The 20,080-nt window shown below is 38.3% G+C and overlaps 2 protein-coding genes across 4 annotated transcripts; one reads left to right on the forward strand and one right to left on the reverse strand.

Moving 5' to 3' along the window:
* Positions 1-502: 502 nt before the first annotated feature.
* fcf1 (FCF1 rRNA-processing protein) lies at positions 503-3,594 on the reverse strand. Its single transcript, XM_030126461.1, has 8 exons — positions 3,481-3,594; positions 2,875-2,939; positions 2,711-2,782; positions 2,473-2,621; positions 2,281-2,353; positions 1,735-1,822; positions 817-911; positions 503-700 (listed from the first exon to the last, which is right to left on the reverse strand). The coding sequence occupies exons 1-8, from the start codon at positions 3,481-3,483 to the stop codon at positions 652-654; spliced, it is 594 nt and encodes a 197-aa protein (XP_029982321.1). The 5' UTR covers positions 3,484-3,594; the 3' UTR covers positions 503-651.
* Positions 3,544-16,974, forward strand: arel1 (apoptosis resistant E3 ubiquitin protein ligase 1). 3 transcript variants are annotated; one of them, XM_030126458.1, is made up of 22 exons: positions 3,544-3,628; positions 4,602-4,829; positions 5,283-5,451; positions 6,372-6,592; positions 7,255-7,326; positions 7,634-7,860; positions 8,022-8,259; positions 8,377-8,546; positions 8,724-8,904; positions 9,020-9,264; positions 9,366-9,443; positions 9,530-9,671; positions 9,780-9,901; positions 10,029-10,104; positions 10,272-10,381; positions 10,796-10,975; positions 11,294-11,419; positions 11,945-12,074; positions 12,183-12,241; positions 12,333-12,422; positions 12,519-12,694; positions 14,781-16,974. In XM_030126458.1, the coding sequence occupies exons 2-22, from the start codon at positions 4,682-4,684 to the stop codon at positions 14,881-14,883; spliced, it is 3,063 nt and encodes a 1,020-aa protein (XP_029982318.1). In that variant the 5' UTR covers positions 3,544-3,628; positions 4,602-4,681; the 3' UTR covers positions 14,884-16,974. The 3 variants fall into 3 exon arrangements, with proteins under 3 accessions (XP_029982318.1, XP_029982320.1, XP_029982319.1); XM_030126459.1 differs by lacking the exon at positions 3,544-3,628 and adding an exon at positions 3,682-4,056; XM_030126460.1 differs by lacking the exons at positions 4,602-4,829; positions 5,283-5,451 and having other exon boundaries at positions 3,611-3,628.
* The last annotated feature ends 3,106 nt before the right edge of the window (positions 16,975-20,080 follow it).

Genomic DNA, 20,080 nt, shown 5'->3' on the forward strand with positions numbered 1-20,080 from the left:
GATGATCTCAGCCGTGACAAATGCTGCATTCAGGTGCCCTTCGTTAACATCAGATCCGATTATAATTATGATGGTGCTAAGTGTTCTGTACCACAGTTTGTATTATGTTCTGTTTAAAACCATGCTCCAGTTTAGCCCTTTGTCATTGAGTTTACTGATGTAGCTGTTTCCTATACTTTAATTACAAATCAACATTTTAGTCAAAAAAGAAAACAAATATACATAATTTGCTAAAACATAAAAACAGAGCCACACTGGCTTAAAAGGTATAATAACTGAATTTCCACACAGGGATTAACAGGGTTTATACATATTTATTTATGGCTATTTAAGCACTTTAAAGGACACTAAATAACCCCTGTGAATTAATAAAGTGCATCTGTATCCATAAACACTATGTTAATATTCTGTCTTTTCCCATAATAATGTGAATTTTTTTCCTCATTGGCCACACACAAGTGCATTTTAAGTGTGTGATAAAGTTAACAAAGAATTCAGCTTGCACTGCCATAATTCCTTTATTCAATTCAAAGCAGAAAATGTGACAAAACCTTCAACCAGAACAGCAAAATTAAAAAGTGAATATGCAAAGAATATAATATTTAACAGAACAATCAGTCTATTTACAGGTCCGGCTGAGTTGCAGAAATATTAAAATCTTGGTGCACCGTAGTCATCAGGCATCCGTTCAATGTTGTACCTGTGTTTATAAAGAGAAAAATGTTTATATTGTATTAGTTCTTTAATGCTGTACAGAATACAAAGTCATCACCACCCCTTTCTCCACAATGATGTTTTATTTAGAAATACAGTTACCTGTGGTTTGAGATGTACATGATGGGTACACCGGGTATTTTCCTGATCCTCCTCTTTAGATCTCTGTCCACAGTTGCCAAGATGTAGCACTTGTGCTATGAAAATAGATTTCATGTTAATCTTAACTGCACAAAGCCACAGTACACAAGAAAAAAAACCTGACATTTGTATTAGAACAAACATTCTAAAACTAAGTTGCTATCGTGTAAATTGGGTAACAAGTAAAATGTGCATTATATTGGTATCCTTACACTTTAGAAAGGTAAATACCCTATTTCCTCAAGTACGAAATATTAAAAATTGGAGAAAAAAAAAATTTAATTACAAGCTTGTGTAGAGGTTGACATGAAGAAATAAAAGTCATACAAAGAAGCCATAAAAAACGCCTCAAATACAGGCTGGGTAAAATTAACATGGATACACTTTGGTCCCTGTCAAATAATGTGCTGCACATTAAACAGAGCACATGAGACAGACAAGTGGAACATTCATCTGATGTGCTATTGTCTGTCACTGCAGGTGTGTGTCTAACTTTTTCGCAAAACTTTCATATGCAGAAACGTAAATGTGCAACAGGAAGCCAATAATTACACAATAAAAAGCTCTACTAAATAATTAATGCTTTTTATGCACTTTATGCAGATTGAAGGACTTGTAGCAGTTAAGGAAGTGTAACATTGCAAATGTAAGCAAATCAAAACAAGGTTTTGTACTGAACACACCATTCTAATCTGTACTTATGAAACACAGGATATTAGAAAAAAAGAAATTATTCTAATACTAGCATCCCTCAAAGGCCTGGTACCTTCTGCAGCTGAAAGAAATAAAGGCCCTGTGCACCATTTGAGGAAAAATGGTATGTTCAATTAAAACCCTAACACTGCTGCAATAGAGACACATCACATTAATGTACGTTACCTGTGTTACTCTTTGCACTAGACAGTCATCAGCGTATGTTCCCTTGTGTGAGCAAGGCAGGCGCTCAAACCGTGGGTCTTTTGCTATCCTGTAGAAATGACAAGGGGGGAAAAAAATTATAAAAATGAATTACTTATTATTAATAGTGGTTGTTTCAGGGACCAATATGTTAACAATTGCTTGGAACAGGAAGAAGTGATCAATTAATTGGTCAATATCAACTCATGAATAAAAAACCCAGCATACTCTAAAATAAAGAATCTTCATTATAAAAAGGAATAAGCACTGACTGAACATCTAAGTCAAAATAATATAAACCAAAATACATATCTGAATAAATCTGGATCACTGAATATTGAGGAAGTTGATTCTAGGTGCAATGCTTATTTTTGAGCTATTACTTTCCCTCAAAATTGGTAATTCCCTTTGAGAGACTGTCATTAGGCGGATTTATATTTATACCTCAAATAAATATAATGTAAAAGATGCTGATATCCTCAGCATGAAAGTAATGACACTTAATACATAAGCTTGAATTTAAATTACCTGAGTGCAACTCTGTACTTCATCCCCAGCTTTTCAATCTCAGCCATCACACAGTCAGTGATATATGGGATACCTAGGATTGAGATAATTACAGAAGTATTATGAAATTATTGTGTTAGTATTATATGGCAGCACTGAACATAATTACACCATTAAATATAAGATATTTGTTTGCATTTCAAAAATACTTACATTTGGCATATAGGCAATCCATCATTGACTGCACAATATCCAGTTTGGCCTTAATGGAGAAGTTGATAAAATTGGTATCAACTAAAATGTGATATGGTGGACCAAGCTGAGTATTGTACTGGAAGAACAGGCATGAAGGGTACTTTGGCCTGCACAAAGATCGAAAAGGAATCAGTTAAAGCAACCATCAAACACAAGCCCATGTCCTATGTCCGAAGTATTTTGTTGCTCAACTTACACTTCTCTCTCTTTAAGTTCTGAAGGATCTTTCTTCTTCTTTTCCTTTGCTTTTGCACGGTCTTTTTCTTTACTACAAAAACAATAACAACACAACCAGTGATGTTACAAATGTTACTACCGTGTTACATTAAACTGGCATAGAAGGAGGAACACTGAACTTACATTCTTTGATCTCTTAGATTGATCATTCTCTTCATTGCAGCAAACTTCTTTGTTTTCTGCTTCCCCTGTAAACGTACACGTAAACAAATATTATATTAATATTAATGTATTACTTGAAGACAACATCAAACTGATATTTTTCTTGCAACAACAAAGTCTGTAACCTCAAACAAAAAGAAACTAAATGTGAATATGTCTGATGAGCAGGAGTACACTCCTAACAACATTAAGTTACCTAACGAACACTAAATTGATTTGTTCGCTTCAATGTCAACATTTTAAAATTAGCTACACCTCAAGCTACGTATGGACTATGATTTAGAAAAAAGGATCTGGTGTTTAAGAGATCTGACAAGTATTTATACAGCTACACGGATCTATAAACTATTGTTTATACAGGAGACGTTTGTATATGTAGTTTTTTTTTTCTTTTTAAACGTAGCATATACAGCTAACAAGCGAAGACTAGGTAGCATAGCTAACCATCATTAGTTTAAACGCGTAAATTATTAAGCGTTATTAAGCAAACAGACTGTCATGACCAAGAGCATCGTGAGAACATGCTCCGATGCTACTGCTATGAGGACAAAAATCTACGTTACATACCATAATTTTAACTTTGGACAAGACTTAGCAGCGACACTGGTCTGCTCATCTACTCCTCGTGTACCAGTGCAAATATTTGTGATGTAATCAACACTCGACAGATTTTCTGCGCATTTTCCGGTTGCAAAGCTAATGCCAACATACGAAGGTAAATGCAGTGTTTCATATAATTTTAAAAGAGCGGTTTCACTTTTGCAAAGTGTTTCTTTATGTCTGTATGATGATGATGCAAATGCTCTCTTATGATGCTGTTATAACGCACAGTTTAGCAACCGCTAAAGATTGACAACGTGCTTTTTGAAATTACGCTGACATTGTAGGCTAACTTACTAGCTGTTAGCATGGGACTGTTATTAGCCAGCCTCGACTACGGTACTGTTTGTTAGCATGATGCTAACAGTTGTTAGCATTAGCATCTTGCATTACCCAGCGCGTCAGTGTCAATAATCCATTGATAGTGGTGGGATTGCAGCTAGCGTGTTGACGTTCCGTTCTAGCGGTTAAGTGTTTTCTGGTTTAAAATCATTTTTCATGCATTTGAACGGTGAACTCAACTTAAACAGGGTGTTTGGAAAGGTTTGTGAGCTGTATGGGTGTGAATGGCAGTTGCGTCGGTTGACATTTAGGAGCATCACCTGAGCTCCCGAGCTAGCCCGTCTAGAATGCTCATCATTGTCAGCATTGTTAGCATCATTTGCACCGGTGTTATTTGGGAATTAGTACAGTCTGCCTGTGTTGAACCCTGGGAACCTCTAGCTGTTTTGTTAATTTATCTTCGTTAAACAGGGGCTAGTGAGAGTTTTGTGGCGATTCTTTAGGTGAGTTGTTCATGCATATTTCATTGTTAAGGATTACATGTAATGTTATTCTCGCATCAGCCAGCACTTCTCTCTCTAAGGTGACACTTAAATATTCATGTTTTCTTGGCAGAGCAGCCAACAGCCCAATTTCCCCAAAATATGGTTAATAAAGGTTTATATTTTGGAGTATTATTCCTCAATAAACTGTTGTATCTTTCGTGAAAGCTTCAGCTTTTCAGTCCCCCCCCCCTTTTTTTTTTTTTTTTTTGATGTGGCTGTTTTTTACTTTATGGACCTAAGTAGATTTGTCCTCCTGTACAGGGAACTTTATTCGCCTCCTTATAATTGGGACTTTTCCTTTGAGCACGGAGGGGTCTCAGTGAAGGCTGAAAGATGGTCTGATGGACCGCCGCTTCTTCTTGACCTTCCTCTTCTGCTCAGTGTCGTGGATCTTCTTCTGGGAAGTGCGTTGGAAGAAAGGCAAAGAAAGTCAGATTGAGGAATGGCTCCAAGGACATAGCCTCTCTCAATACAGGCACTTATTTGAAGGTCAGTCAGTGTCAGTTGTATCTGTTTGAGATGTAAATGTTTAATACATCTTTAGAGCAGTAGGATGTGGCTGTATCCTGGGTGAAAAAAGTAAAAGCAACATCAGTGAGAGTAAGACATGGTATAATTGCTGTCAAGTAAACTCTTGTAAATAAGGTGGTAATAGGAGAAGCTTTATAGAGTTATTTTTTCATAAATAAGTGTAACTGTCACACGTAACTACATTTGAGCTATGACCAATTTAGGAAGGTTGTGTGTATTGCTTGACCCTGGGTGACCATTTGATTTATTCAGGCTTCAAAGAGGCATGTGGCATAGCAGGATAATCAGCACAGGATTAAATACTCTTTACATTAGACCACAATGAGTATTTAAGACAGTGTATTACTGGTGCTGATTTGTTGGCCCCTTGTTGGCATGAGGATGTATTTGTGCTTTTTGTGTGTCATCCAGATGTGCAGACACTGGAGGAACTGAGTCTGAGTGTACTGAGTCGTCTGGAAGAGGTGGTGAAGGAGCAGCAGCGCTGGAGGGAAATTGCAGAGGCCCACATCCAGCTGCTCCGAGACTTTGCCTTCCAGGAGTGGCTTTGCTCCCAGAACCTGGAGCATTATTACCATACGTAAGCAATGGAAGGTCTTAAGTTTACCATTTACACTAATCTGGCATTCAATTGGGAGCAGCTTTACTTTTTCAGAAACAATTACTTGCTGGCGTATCATAAATGTAGATTTTTCCCAGCACGACATTTTTCAATGTCTTTCATTGATCATTGCCAGTGTTATGTTTCATGCTGCTTAAAATAGACTGTATTTATTTGTCCACTTGAGGGCAGCCTCTTCATTCATGATGAGCTGAGCTTTCAGTGGATTCTGCAGTGTTTCAGGGGGTCACTGCAGTAAAAAGTGTTCTTTGGAGACTGTTAGTGTGAGACCCTGCAGCACTGCAGATGTTGATGTATGCATGTGTGCATTAGGTGTTTGTGTCAGTGCAGTCTGCAAAATAGCTGGTGATGGTTTTAATGTTTTCTGTATTTGTGTGAAGTCAATTACAATATTTCCAAAGGTCAGCTTTATTTCAGTGTTGTTTGACATTCATGTACATTAGTTTCATATTTCTGAAGGTCATGAATGTCATAACATCACTGCTCTAGGGTGAGATAGTGAGTTTTCAGAGCTTTTATCAATCAAGTGACTGACTTTGTATTAACCCAAGATAATCTTTGCATTGGATTGATGGATTAAAAAGCAAAAGTGGAAGTTAAAGCTTCTCAGAGGTATTTTGAATTAGGCCTGAGATGACAGAGAGTTTCGAATAAATAGTAAAAAGGGACATTCAATCTTAAGTCTTTTGATAAGATTTGGTGTGTGTGTGTGTGTGTGTGTATCGGTTAGTATGTTTTCTGCATTTTAGGCAGTCCTCTTACAGACATGGAGACACACTGGACTGTTAAAGGAGTTATATCACTTAAATCTGAATTAAATTACGCTGCACTACTAGTTTTGCTTGTTCATTGAATTCATATACCTTTTTTCCCTACAGACTGAAGACCTTGGGTTGTGTGAATCTAGATGATCTTTCCCAGTTTGACAGTACACTGCAGCTTTCTCTAGCTGCCTGGGGTTACTACTACGAGGACTACATTAAGTTGTCTACAGGCATTAAGATCCTCCAGACCTCCAGGGGGAGTCGTGATCAGGACTACGAGATCCGGCTGGTACACAGCCTTGCTGAGAGGCGTCTGAATGAGAAGTGGTCACTTGGTGAGATTAGAATCTGTTTTTGCGTAAAAGAGGTTTGGTTTGAGTTGCTTATCACAGATGCAGCGTATCAAGAGGCAACTTGACATGAGGCATAAGATGGATTGTACTGATGCTAAGTGTTTTCATCAGTTTTGTGAGATCATTTGATAATTGCTCAAGTGCTGTAATGGAGAGGTTCCTTGTTGCCTCATCTCTTTATGTAGCCCAACAGCTGTTTTTTTTTTTTTTTTTTTTTTTTTCCCCCCTTCATTTAAACAGTGCTAAATCACACTCAGGATCAATACACAATAACATATGTATCTATATATAGATTTATAGATGTGTATTTTGTATCTATATTGATGTAGTTTCATTGTGTCATATGTATGACACAGTCATAAATGGGTAATATTTTCAAGTTCAACTTATTTATTAGTTCGTGGTTAATACTGCAGTGGATAAATCATAGCATTTCTTAACTTTCATTGTTGTGTCAGTAGTCAGGACACTGTGTAAATTTAATTTAGTGGAGACATTGTCCAGCCTGGGCTTCTGTTATCATGGTTAAAATATCTTAAAACAAAATGTTTTTATTCTGAGTTTATTCTACAGGCTCAGTGCTGGAGCTGATTAATGTTTTAATTTTAATCATTCATCCGTACAATATCCATCTGTTTTTTCAGCGGGAGCGCTCATATTTGGCTGTACTGTGGCGCTGTGCTTCTTGATAAGGGACCTCATGTTTTACGTGATTGGTGAGTGCTGTAATAGTTGTTTGGAGTGGGGATCTACTGATATGACTGGAATTGCAACTACATGTCTTGTCCCTAACATTTCACGTTAGCTTATACATGTAATAGTGGGTGTTTTACTGGTTCATTTTTGGTATTTGTATACCCTAAGGAGTTACTGTTAAGTTTTGAAACTTTAAACATTTTTATCAAAATTTGATGTAATATTATCATCAGCACCAGTGAATGAACAAATGTGTAAACCAACAAAATGATGCATTCATGACAAACATATGTTCCAACAACTTGTCTTATCCATTTCTTATTGCAGGTGGAATTACTGTTTCCATCATAGCTTTTGTCTTTACCATCAAGTTCCTCTGTGAGCTTGCTGCGAGGGTGGTCAGCTTCCTGCAGAATGAGGACCCAGGGCGACGCGGTGACCGCAGCATCTACGACTATGTCCGGGGAAACTACCTTGACCCACGTTCCTGTAAGGTGTCTTGGGATTGGAAGGAACCACAGGAAGTGGGGCAGACGATGAGCTTCAGAGTCCAGGTCCTAGTCTTTCTTTATGTAGTGAAACTAAAGATGCACTCATGTTTGCTTGTTATAAATTCTTTAGAAATCGAGATTATTCACTAGTGCTTTGTTTAGAAACATCAAAATGACTCAAGTGGCTGCCTTATTAAAGATAATTTCTGCTTCTTTTATTTTAGTTGTTCTATAAGAATGGGCAGCCTTTTCCAGCCCATCGGCCAGTAGGATTGAGGGTCAACATCACCCACATTGAACTGGCTCTGGACATCCCTGTTACACAGGAGGTTCTGCAAGAACCAGAGTCCAATGTGGTTAAGGTGGCCTTCACTGTGCGTAAAGCTGGCCGTTATGAAGTTGCTGTCAAGCTGGGTGGCCTCAATGTGGCTTACAGCCCTTACTACAAGATATTCCAGCCAGGTATGACTCTTATTTAATGCTGATATTTTGCAGTGTGTAATGATATACTAACAACTATTTTATTGAGGCTGTACTCAGGTCAGTTAACTATTTTTGCTGTTCTTTTGTTCACTCCAGGTACAGTGGTTCCATCCAAAACCAAGATTGCATACCATTTCTCTACTCTGGTGCTAACAAATGGCCAGCAGCACACTTTGCAGATTGAGCCCAGGGATGAGTATGGAAATCCCACCAGTAACTCCACATCTCTCACAGATGAGGCCAACTACAGCGTCCGCGTTCACTCTGTAAGGAAGCAATCATTGTTATCGTCATTCATTATACTCCTAATAAGGTTTATTTTCTTATTATGAAGTAATACAAATGTCATATTTCCATTTACAGCCTCATTTTATTTATAGCACAGCAGTTTCTTTGCAGTAGTTTCCTGTTGATGAATTATAGTTTTTTCCCGTCCTCTTCAGCTGGGTACAGTGGATGATGACAGTCTGGAGGAGTATTGCAGTAAGTCTGTTTCACTCAACAAGCCACAGTGCCAGGTTCTACTCAGACTGACCCTGAGGAAGACGGGCTGTTTCAGGGCACGGATCTCCTACAAGGACCAGCCACTCAGCAATGGGGAGTTTGACATTATTGTTCTCAGTGGTAAGTCTTTGCATTCTGGAGTTGAACAAGGGGCCAGAAGACATTTAACTATTGAAAACACTGAGGTCGTTCATCTAGCTTGAGTTTTTGAAGCTATATATTTCTGATTTTCCAGAGAATGAGAAGGCCTGCGTGGAGAAGAACGTGTCCACACCAGGCATCAGTATCTACTTTGAGGCATACCTCTACAGCAGTGGGAACTACAGCAGCTCCTCATGGCAGTTACCAGCCTCCTCTTTACTAGCTCCTCAGAGGAGGCCCTCAATGGGTGAAGAGGAGGATGACCATGACTCTCCTGTGGAGGGACAACCTGAGAAGGTCAAGAAACCAAAAAAGGTCTATTGTTACATATCGCCAAAGGTAAGTGACTGTGTGTGATTGTTTGTTGTGGTAGTGCTTCTTTTTCCTACTATTTTGCATATATCATGGACTCAATTGACTCAAAACTGTATTTAAAACAGCAACTATCCGTGAAGGAGTTCTACCTGAAAATTATTCCGTGGCGCCTTTTTACCTTTCGAGTCTGTCCAGGAACGAAGGTAAGCAAAACTCCTCTGAAAATGTTTTTTATAAAGATGTGTGGTAGCTGTCATTAGGTCTGATTTTCCATCTTTTCTTTTGTCAGTTTACCTATCACGGTCCCGACCCTGTTCACAAGTACTTAACTTTATTGGTGGATGATGGGATACAGCCCCCTGTGGAACTCAGCTGCAAAGACAGAAACATCATGGCTGCCACCTTCATCCGTTTCCTGCACAAGAACATTGGTTTGTTTCAAACTAATGCTGTCGGCTTTTCATTGGCTGATCATTAGTAATGTTGATGTTGTTTTTGTGAAAACTGCTACAGTAATTTCATTGCATTTGTATTAATAGGTGGCTCTGAAACGTTCCAAGATAAGGTGAACTTCTTTCAACGTGAACTCAGGCACATCCACTCCAAGAGACCTCGTACCAAGACCTGCCTAAAAATCACCCGACACTCAATTCTAGATTCAGTAAGTAGATTCACACAAAACTATGTATGCATGGTGGATCTGCACAATCAGATAAAGCTTTAGATATTATCATGAACATACTGTTCTGTGACAGACTGGTATGTTTTTTGTTCTTGCTGTTGTTTAGTCCCTGAAGGCCACGAGGAACTTCTCCGTGTCAGACTGGAGTAAGAACTTTGAGGTTGTGTTTCAAGATGAAGAAGGTAAACATCACATCTCAGTCTAACAGTGAAAATCAAGGTTTTAATACTGTGTTTTTATTTCTTTTATTTTTTTTTTTGTTTTTGTCACAAACACTACTCTCAATAGATAAAATGTCTGAAAGTAATTCATGAAGGTGATCACGTTGTCCAAACATTTCTGTCTCTAGCTCTGGACTGGGGAGGACCTCGCAGGGAGTGGTTTGAGCTGATTTGTAAGACCCTGTTTGACACCTCCAACCAGCTCTTCACCCGCTTCAGTGATAACAACCAGGGGCTTGTAAGATTTGCTTTTTCCCTTCTCTACATAGTATCTATTGAACTGTAAAAAGTCTAAAATTATCAGAGTTTTTGGTCTTAACGAGGCCTATTTTAAGATTTTGAAATCTAAATATTTATTGGATTAGGATGTTAACATTATATTTATGAAGAGGCATTAATGGTAGTTTTGATTTTAAAAGTTTGTAACAAAACAAACATGGAAGCAGTAAACACTAGTAAGTGCACATTTATCAACATGTGACTCAGCTCACCAACATCAGGCTGGGCTTCATCTTATTCTTTTCTACCTGTATGAATGCCTTTAAAATGTCTTAAAGCTATTCAGTGTAATTTGTTGGAACTTGCAGTTAATTTTTTTTTCTTTGGAATATTTTGGCTGTTTAAGTCAGAGCGTATTAACCTTTGTTTCCAGGTGCACCCAAATGCTGAGCGGCCATCTCACTTGCGTCTGAAGATGTATGAGTTTGCGGGCCGTGTTGTAGGGAAGTGCCTGTATGAGTCTGCTTTAGGTGGAGCCTACAAGCAGCTGGTCCGAGCTCGCTTTACACGTTCCTTCTTGGCCCAGATCATTGGCCTCAGGATGAACTACAAGGTATGGAGCACAGTTCATTCTCACAGAAAAGGAAGTTGGAAGGTCATGTTTTCATTGTTTACCTTTTGGTGTCAACCGGTGTGTGTCATCGCTTTAACATTCCTTACGAAGCCAACAAACCTGATTTGTTTCTTGGCGTTATTTATTTCACAGAGAACAAGCCAGTGTGTTTTGCTGTTTATCCAACTCACTAAGATTTCAAAGTTGAGAACTAAAGCCGACCCAATCTTCTTTTTATCCTTCCTCTGAGAAGATGAAATCCCGTGTTTATTTAAAAACGTCATTTTCCTGTGTTTTCATTTTATTTTCCACACGCAGTACTTCGAGACGGACGACCAGGAGTTCTATAAAACTAAAGTCTGTTTCATCCTAAACAATGACGTGAGTGAAATGGACCTGGTGTTTGCTGAGGAGAAGTACAGCAAGTCGGGACAGCTGGAGAAGGTGAGGCAACACTTTGGAAAGGACCTCCCCTTTTATCCCTGATGTAATTTCACAGGAGATAGGAGCAATAAACCAAACAAAAGAAACCATATTGCTTGTCTGGCAGGCATCTTGTCTTTCTTAAAGAGGGGGAGTGGTGAGTTTACATAAAGGTGGACGAGCTGAATTTGGCAAGCATGGCCTTTTTTAAACTTTGTTGCTTAGTTATAAAACTCCACACAGTAACTGGCTGGGGATTTCCCCATGCTGAAACACTGTCCAGACTTCTACTTTATTATTAGATACATATGTTACTGCATCAAATAGTTATATATTTTATTTTAAATTATTACCCAAACGTGTAGTGACAGAATGTGTAACAGACTGACAATCCCCCTTTTTCTCAGTCTATATTTTTGGCTGTTAAAGAAACTATCCCTGCTATCTTGATTTCACCGGCTGATTTTTTGAAATACACACAATCAAAGAGTTTTCATAGATGTTTTATGCATCTGTTGTTTAATTCCTACACATGTTCTCTTGCAGGTGGTGGAGCTAATATCAGGGGGAGCTCAGATTGCTGTTACCAATGAAAACAAGATGCATTATCTCAACCTGCTGGCCCAGTACAGACTGGCCAGCCAGGTGAGAGATGAGGTGGAACACTTCCTGAAAGGTAAAGGAAGCTCACACAGCTGCAGACTTTTGGTTATTTTGCCAGTTCCTTAATTTGAGATCTCCGGTAATGTGCACATAATTAGTATAATTTCCACATCTATTGCAGGTTTGAATGAACTGGTTCCAGAAAATCTGCTTGCCATATTTGATGAGAATGAGTTGGAGGTATGTGTGATGTTCAGCTTCTAATTAAATCCTGTCGATCTCTGAAAACATCACAGGATAATGATTTTTATTGGTCTGTTAATCTCTTTAGCTGTTGATGTGTGGCACTGGTGATATAAACGTGCAGGACTTCAAGGCTCACGCAGTAATCGTTGGAGGATCATGGCACTTCAGAGAGAAAGTAAGATATGTACAGCAAATTCCCTGTCTCTGTTTTCCTCTTCTGCCAGTGCAGCAGTGAAAATATTAGAGCGTGCTGCATTTTCTCTTAATGTAGGTGATGAAGTGGTTCTGGGCAGTGGTGTCTAGTTTCACTCAAGAGGAGCTGGCTCGTCTGCTGCAGTTCACCACCGGATCCTCCCAGCTTCCACCTGGAGGATTCAACACCCTATGCCCTTCCTTCCAGATTATTGCCGCCCCTACACACAGCACTTTGCCCACTGCACATACCTGGTAAGCAAGGTTATCGTAGTTTTCCATCTGTTTTCATTTTGTTGTAACATTTTATTCAGCTTGTTTTTATGTTTTGCTAAGTTTATTTAATTATTTATTTTCAGTGTTTTCAGGCATTTTAGGGTGAGATTCAAAGTGAAGAGGAAAATATTGTGTAAGAAAAATTAAATACAGATATATTCCCTTTAAATGAACTACTGGACATAAAACATAAGTGCCAGTCGGTGAGGAATTGAGTTGGAGATTACAACAAGAATGGGTAAACTGTAAATATGATAAAAAAAAAAAAAAGTGTAAATATTGTACTGCATTCTCAGTAGTGGACTGTCATTAATATAACAAGCAGGAATAAATGGACAGACCTCCTGTAACCCTCAGATGTAGTGCTATGCTAACTCTACAGTGTTCCTGGTGTAAGGACACATACAGTGATTTCATGTTATGTTTGTGCTATCAACTCAACCAAGTTCTCTACTAATATCAAGTCCTCTTTTAAAATATACAATGAATAAAAAGTTGGGGTAGAGAGAGAGAAAGGGGGAAAAAAAGGAAAAAGGAACTTTGTCATTCCTTCAGCTGCAAAAAAGCAGCATGTTCACAAGAAAAAGGATCAAGTTGCAAAAAGCAAGTTATACTAAAACAGCTAAAACACATAGAGACATTGACTAGATGCAGCTTTGTTTTGGACACCAGAGAGAATATTTATATTTTTATTTTTTAGTGCACTGTAGACTTACACATTAGGCCTATACTTTACACTTTTTGATCTTTATGTTCACTTTCACTTGCTTAAATTAGTTATTTGTAATCTTTCTACTTCAAAATATTCCTAGACCTAAGAGTATTATTAGTGTTTACAAAAAGAGTTCCAAGGTTATGGCAAAGATTTCAATATATTGTATTGCAATACATCATGTGTAACAGTAAGGCTTAGCTGAAGATGAGATTTGTTAAGGAGCAACGTTCAGAGTCACAGAACGTGACAAAGAGGTTAAAAACTAGAAGGACTGCTCTTGTTGTCACCACTATACTCTGCTCCTAACTAAAAGAATGGAGTTTGATGCTGAAGCTACAGTGTCTCTTCTACATGTGTGAGTTTGATTAGGGAACTTTTCAAAATATAAAAGTTATTGTGTTATATTATCATATTTGATAGGTTCACTGTATGTTGATCCACAGTTGAGACTAAACTGTGACAGTTCTGACCTTGTTTGGACGTTTCCAAACAAATCTTTAGTGCAGCTATTGACAACACAAATTACAGAAAACAGTGGTGGTTTGTGGTTTTACTGTGGCTGTTTTCTGTCTAAAAACAGAACTAAGCTAACAGAGCTATATTGTAAAGTTTTGGCGCTATGCATGAATATTTTAAGACACTGTTATTTTGACTAAATAAGGTTTTGTTTGTAGAGGAAAACACAATAATAGAGTCACAGATGTGTGTAAATACTGAGGTTCACGTTTTATTCATGAGTCATGTGTGTTCTGACACACACTTCCCCTGCTGTTGATAGTTTGAAATATCAATACTGCAAATAACACCTTTTTAAATTCTTGAATTTAATCATTGTGTTTTTTAATAAAGTGTAAGCTAATTGTTGTTTTTGTATGACATTTTTAATTTCAGATTCTTTGAATATTCCACATATTTCATTTCACTTTAAGCCCCTTGCTCTAATCTTAGATACACTGATAATGGAAAATAATCCCAAATTGCACTCTGATGCTTTTAATACCATAATACCAGGTGTGGATGGATAGAAATGCGGATACCTCACATGATCACTTTCTGTTGTCATAGAACTGGAAGATGGATTTCATATCTACCCAAACTGAAAAAGACAAAAACTGAGAATATTTTTCAGTTTTTTTAGCTGATACATTTTTGCTGACACGCATTAGTTTTGGATGATCACTTTTTGTAAATCCTCTCTTTTTTTTATTTCAGTTCCAGCAGGAGTTGAGCCTAATTTAGTTAGGGTTTTCTTTAACTCTAGTAACCTTTCTGTTTAATTTCCATTTTCCATATGAAGTGTTCGTCATCATCTTGTCAGTAGCTCACTCTGTGTTCCCCTCCTTGGTCTAGTTTTAACCAGCTGTGCCTCCCTACCTACGACTCCTATGAGGAGCTGCACAAGATGCTGAAGCTGGCCATCAGTGAAGGCAGTGAAGGCTTCGGCATGCTCTGACTCCTCCCTCCATCACTGGCACTGTGGTTCCACCAACATGGGAAACTGGTTCCCTCAATTCACTTGCATTTAACTGTGGGATTTGTGGCAGAGATTCACACAGACTCTATATAAACACTCTCTCAGGATGAGAGGAAGTCCCCAAAGGCTGCTCTGGAATCGGGACTTAATCTTATGAACTCTAGTGCTATTTATTGTATGTATATAAACACCTTGCTTTAGTAAAAATGAAATTACAAATGGTTAAAACGGTGAGGTTTGGGCTAATTTTATTTCTTATGGCTAAAAGTTTCCTTAGTTTTATATGTTTGACAGACAAGTTATGCTAGAGCAAAGGCCTTGAGTATTACCATATTACTGCTTCTTTTGCATTTTGCAAACTAAGGAACACTTAAGTGCAACAGCAGCCTACAGGTGATGTGGGTGACACGTGCGTCTGCATCCCTTTGGCCTTAAACGATCAGGGACTGATGTGTGTATGTAAATAAATAATATCACTTTTATTTCGATACCTGTACATACTAGGGTGTATAAATAGGTTTTCATGGTGTTATGTTTTGATTTGACATTTAAGGAGAAGGGATTCTAATTTCTTTATTGCTGCCCGTTTGATTGGTTGAGACTTTATATAATTTCTGGAAACTTTTTTTTTTTTGTCTGTTAAAGATGGGTTTTAAAAAGAAGCCAAGCAATTTCTATTGTTTGTATATGTTTGTAATTTATTGTGTCTTGGAGGAAAATTTGTGTTGACCCATATGTTTGTCTGGAACTGTAAATGTTTTTATGTTTTATAACCTGCCTTATTCATAACCTCTGCCTCTGATTGTATCCAGAGAGGTGCAAAGGTGAGCGAAGCCTAGCTGACAATAATAGGTAATAGAAATATTATCACATTTGTATGCATACTAGTACACATGGCAGTCTACATGGATGTGAGTGTTAGATGTTGAGGAGAGCCCATATATAACAAAATTTCAGTTTTGTTATATATGCTGTATACTTTTTACTTTTCATTCACAGCCTTTTATGGGTTTACCTCAGAATCTCCAATGCCACCTATGCATCCTCTGACACAGACGTATATGTGTTCATGCAAATGTATGGAAAAACATAACACGTACACCTGTTTATAGTTGCCTCCGTCGAGCTCTGACTACATCCTTAGCCATATCGTTCCACACCCTCAGTATATGATCACTGGAGAAAATTCCAAATTAGCTTTTCTTTATAACGGTGTAAAATTGTATTTATTAATGCTGTTAGTGTTGTTAATATACTGAGCCAACAGATTTTTTTTCTGATCATAAATGTGTAGCAGTTCCTTTGCTGTTTGAGTTTACATGTTCATTAGCCATTGGTTTTAGTGTTTGCTGCCAGTCTGGGTGTTCAGAAGGAAAAGGAAAATGTTTTATGTTTTGACATGACTGTGTTTCCAATAGAGAACTCTTAATCCAGTTCCATTTCTCACATCATTCTCACTTTTGACAGTCACAGCTGAACTGGAGATTTAACCATCAAATGGCAAAGATGTCACATTTTCACTGATGGTTTGATTTCAATTGTTGTGGCTTATCAGTGCATATGCTTCTACTTAAGCTGGCCTTGAAAAGTGTTACAAGGGTGAATGGGTTTGTTTGTTTGGGTTGTGCAATGTTGACCTGATGCCCTGAGAGCTAGAGATGAGAGAATGTTTAAAGTGCTTATAAAAACGTCTCATGAAAGGTGTCAGCACGAATTCCAATGACTGATGTCATATTTATCCGAAGGAACAGTAGCTGAAATATTCCATACTTTAGTCTCATAAGATTACCATGATTAGAGAATGTAAAAGACTGTCCTTAGTTTTACATATTGTTTCATGTTTTTCATGAGCATCTACTTTGTTCTACTTGTTTTATGTTGGAATGTTTCTGAATTAGATGGATCTTTTAGCAATGTAGATATTGTGAAATATTTGCTGATGACTTTGAAGCTGGGGTACTTTTTCCTTCTTTTTTTAAAAAAAATGGCAAGCCTCTGCTGATGATGAATGTTTTAGATTCTCTGCGCTGCAGGTCCTTTGTTTATGGGAATAAAAAATGATGGACTAAATTCTTATCATCTTATCTCACTTCATCTGCATCATATTTGGATTGTAATATGCCCTGTGGCTGAAAATGAGTGCACACACATGATCAGTGCTTTCAAAAGCAGGATTTTGGGCTGTGGTGCTGCTCTTACACACTAGTATTTGGCAGTGTTATTATTACATTTTCATTAGCTTTACAAATCATGAAGTACATTTTGAAGAACTGACTAGATTTAGTTTAGCTTTTAATTTAGTTTTGCTTTTTCCACATATTTTGAGGAAAGCTATAATTTATCAAGGGTGAAAAGGTAAAGCCACTTTAGTCTTGAACATTTAACATTTGATGTGCATGGGAACAAATCAAATTTTACCCGCATTTCTATTTGTGTTGTTGTGTTCATTGTAGTTTTTATTTAGTCTTCATCTTTTTCAGAACTGCCATTTTTATTTTTCTGAGTTAACCAAACAAGAATTTTCATGAACTTACCCTTGTTATTTAAAAGGACAAAGTTTACCCAAAATTATTCACACTGTGTTAAATTCAGTCTTATTTACATCATAGTTAAGTCTAAAAATGATTTTTGCACCATATCATGACAGTTTACTCATACCACACTCTTCTTACTACAGGGTCAATGATACTTTCAAGTGTTTTCTAAATAACATAATCAAAAGTTTAGTTCCTTGCATCTGCTTGAGATGAAGAGAAGTGGTTTGTTTTTTTTTACAATATAGATAGAAAGTGAAGCTGGTGAGAGTGATTTTTCATTCATTTTTGTATTTGCATCAGACTACCATAAGAGTATGTTTAAACTTAAGGAGCAGTGTTCTTGTTTGAGACACAAGGGGGCAGTGGTTCTACATGGGACATGACCTGTGCTTCTCTTGCTGTCATCCTTCATGACAGCTGAGCAACAGTTAATGATGAGGGGCTTTCCTGTCTTCAGCTGACCCACCACACTTTAAGTCCTCCACACAGAGGGAAAAGTAAGCAGACCAAGCTGATCCTCATCCACAACAGACATTTCTCATTTCCACACACATACAATACATACCTCACAAACGCATGAAAATAAAGTTTATTTATTTAAACCTGCTGGTTTCACTTCAGCTCAAAGCTTAATGAAGTCAGTCTTTTGAAAGCTTTGCAGTGTGTGGAATGTGGTAATACCTCGTGAATGTGAAATTCAAAACAAGGGCTCCCTTTCCTTTCACCATATGAAGATGGTGACATAACTGACAGCCATATCAGCGCAAGATGTGATAGGAACACACTCGACTGAATGTTTGCTTCCTGAGTCATGGCTTGTCTGATAATACACTCTACAAGTAAAAATCCATTTTTAATTGCTTTCCTTGAAGGCTGTGGATATTCTGGCCCCATGGCCCTCCACACTACACCCACATGTTCCTGGCGTGTCTCCTCACACTGTGGTCTGAACACTATCAGGAGCCGGCAGAAAGGCATCTTGAAGTACTTGGAGGCAGGAGTCCAGTTATTTGGTCTTGGCATGCACCTGTGGATTTGCATAATGGTCTCTCTCAAATTTCCCCCAGGAATGCTTGCTAAAGAGGGACCACAAATCAGAAAGTCATCCTCTGGCACTCACTCAGAGTAATGTACCATGTTGGAACAGTTCTCCTTCCCTGGAGGACCTGTGGGAGATCACTCAGCAACAATGCTGTGCATTTTTGTAAATTCATCTGATGATACTAATTCCCTGGGAAAACATGTTTCCCTGACAAATTTTCCATGTACTATTCCATAAACATCTCCAGACCTGACTGCAGATTGGTTTTAGGGTTCAGGGTTGCCAAGTTCCTGAGGGAGTCGATTTATGGGTGGTTCTTCTTGACCAAAGAATTTACAAGATCGAAAATGCAATGCTTCAATTCCCATCTCTGAGTCAGGCACCCTGCCTCTCAGATGTCCATCAGTTTGGTTGTTTCTCTGATCAAAGATAATTGTCCACAGACAGTGATCTTCACAGGGCAGTGAACACAACGATGGCATGCCTTAAGTATCTTTAGAATGTAACTGGACTGCTTTTCCTTTCCGCTAAACAGCCATGGGGTTGTCTGCTTTCCATTCCAACACACAGGTCCTCATTACCTGATTGGACACTGCTGATTAACTGCCAACTGGATTGGCTGCAGGTATTCATCATCTGTGATGATTGGGTCGATTTAGAGGCCAATCTTAATCAGAGTTGTTGAAGGACAGGGGAGAATTGCTCCAACAGCAGGCCTGGACAAGAGATATCCACAGCAAGTTTACTCCTAACTGTTTAGTGCTGACATCGCTTTACATGAATTAAGTCCCACAGGCCTTGATTCCAACCTGGGAAACATCAGGTCATTCTGTGTCAGCAGGAAAAGTCGTCCTCTTGAACTAACAGAAGAAAGAAGTTCCTGTCCCTCCAAATACAACCGTTGACCATTAAAATGATTTTAACTGCTTGACAGGTTTTGTTCTTTTTTTGTCTGCAAATTCTGTCTCATCTGCAGCTGCCCTGTTAGGGTTAACCGGCTCCCTTTATTGCTGGTGACAGCGTGGTTCTACAATAGACGTTATTGAGGTTTATGAAGAAAACGGCTGTAAGAAATGCACATCACAGTGATGACAATGGTCTGGCAACTAAATGCAGCAAAGGAATGTATGGCCAGGATATTGCTGCTGATTAAAGAGATTTTCTCCCCATCTCTTGATATTTCACAGATTCTCTGTTGCCCCTATCAATCTTCTGTGATTTAAGTACTGAGATCTGGCTCTCAGCAGCTATGCTTGGGATACTGTGAGTCCATGCTGAACAACATGCACAAGACGGCCACACATAGATTAAAAGCCCTCATTAAAATACATTATCAGAAACAGTCGACATGTGTTTGTTCTGAATCTGAGATCAATGTCCATACAAGAAACTGAGGTCAGAGACAATCAGAAGCTCACAGCCACATGCACTCTTGAAAAACTGCTTGCGAGGAGATTAAGTATCCCCCCGCTCATGGCTGTCTGTGTTATATATGATGTTGGAGAGAGGCTATTGATTCATGGGGTTAGTTGTCCTGCTGGGATGTGCAGCTGTATTATATTCTGTGCGTCAGGAAACATTTCAGCCCTTATATTTC

Source organism: Sphaeramia orbicularis, chromosome 22 (assembly GCF_902148855.1).
Source record: "Sphaeramia orbicularis chromosome 22, fSphaOr1.1, whole genome shotgun sequence".
NCBI classification, from domain to species: domain Eukaryota; kingdom Metazoa; phylum Chordata; class Actinopteri; order Kurtiformes; family Apogonidae; genus Sphaeramia; species Sphaeramia orbicularis.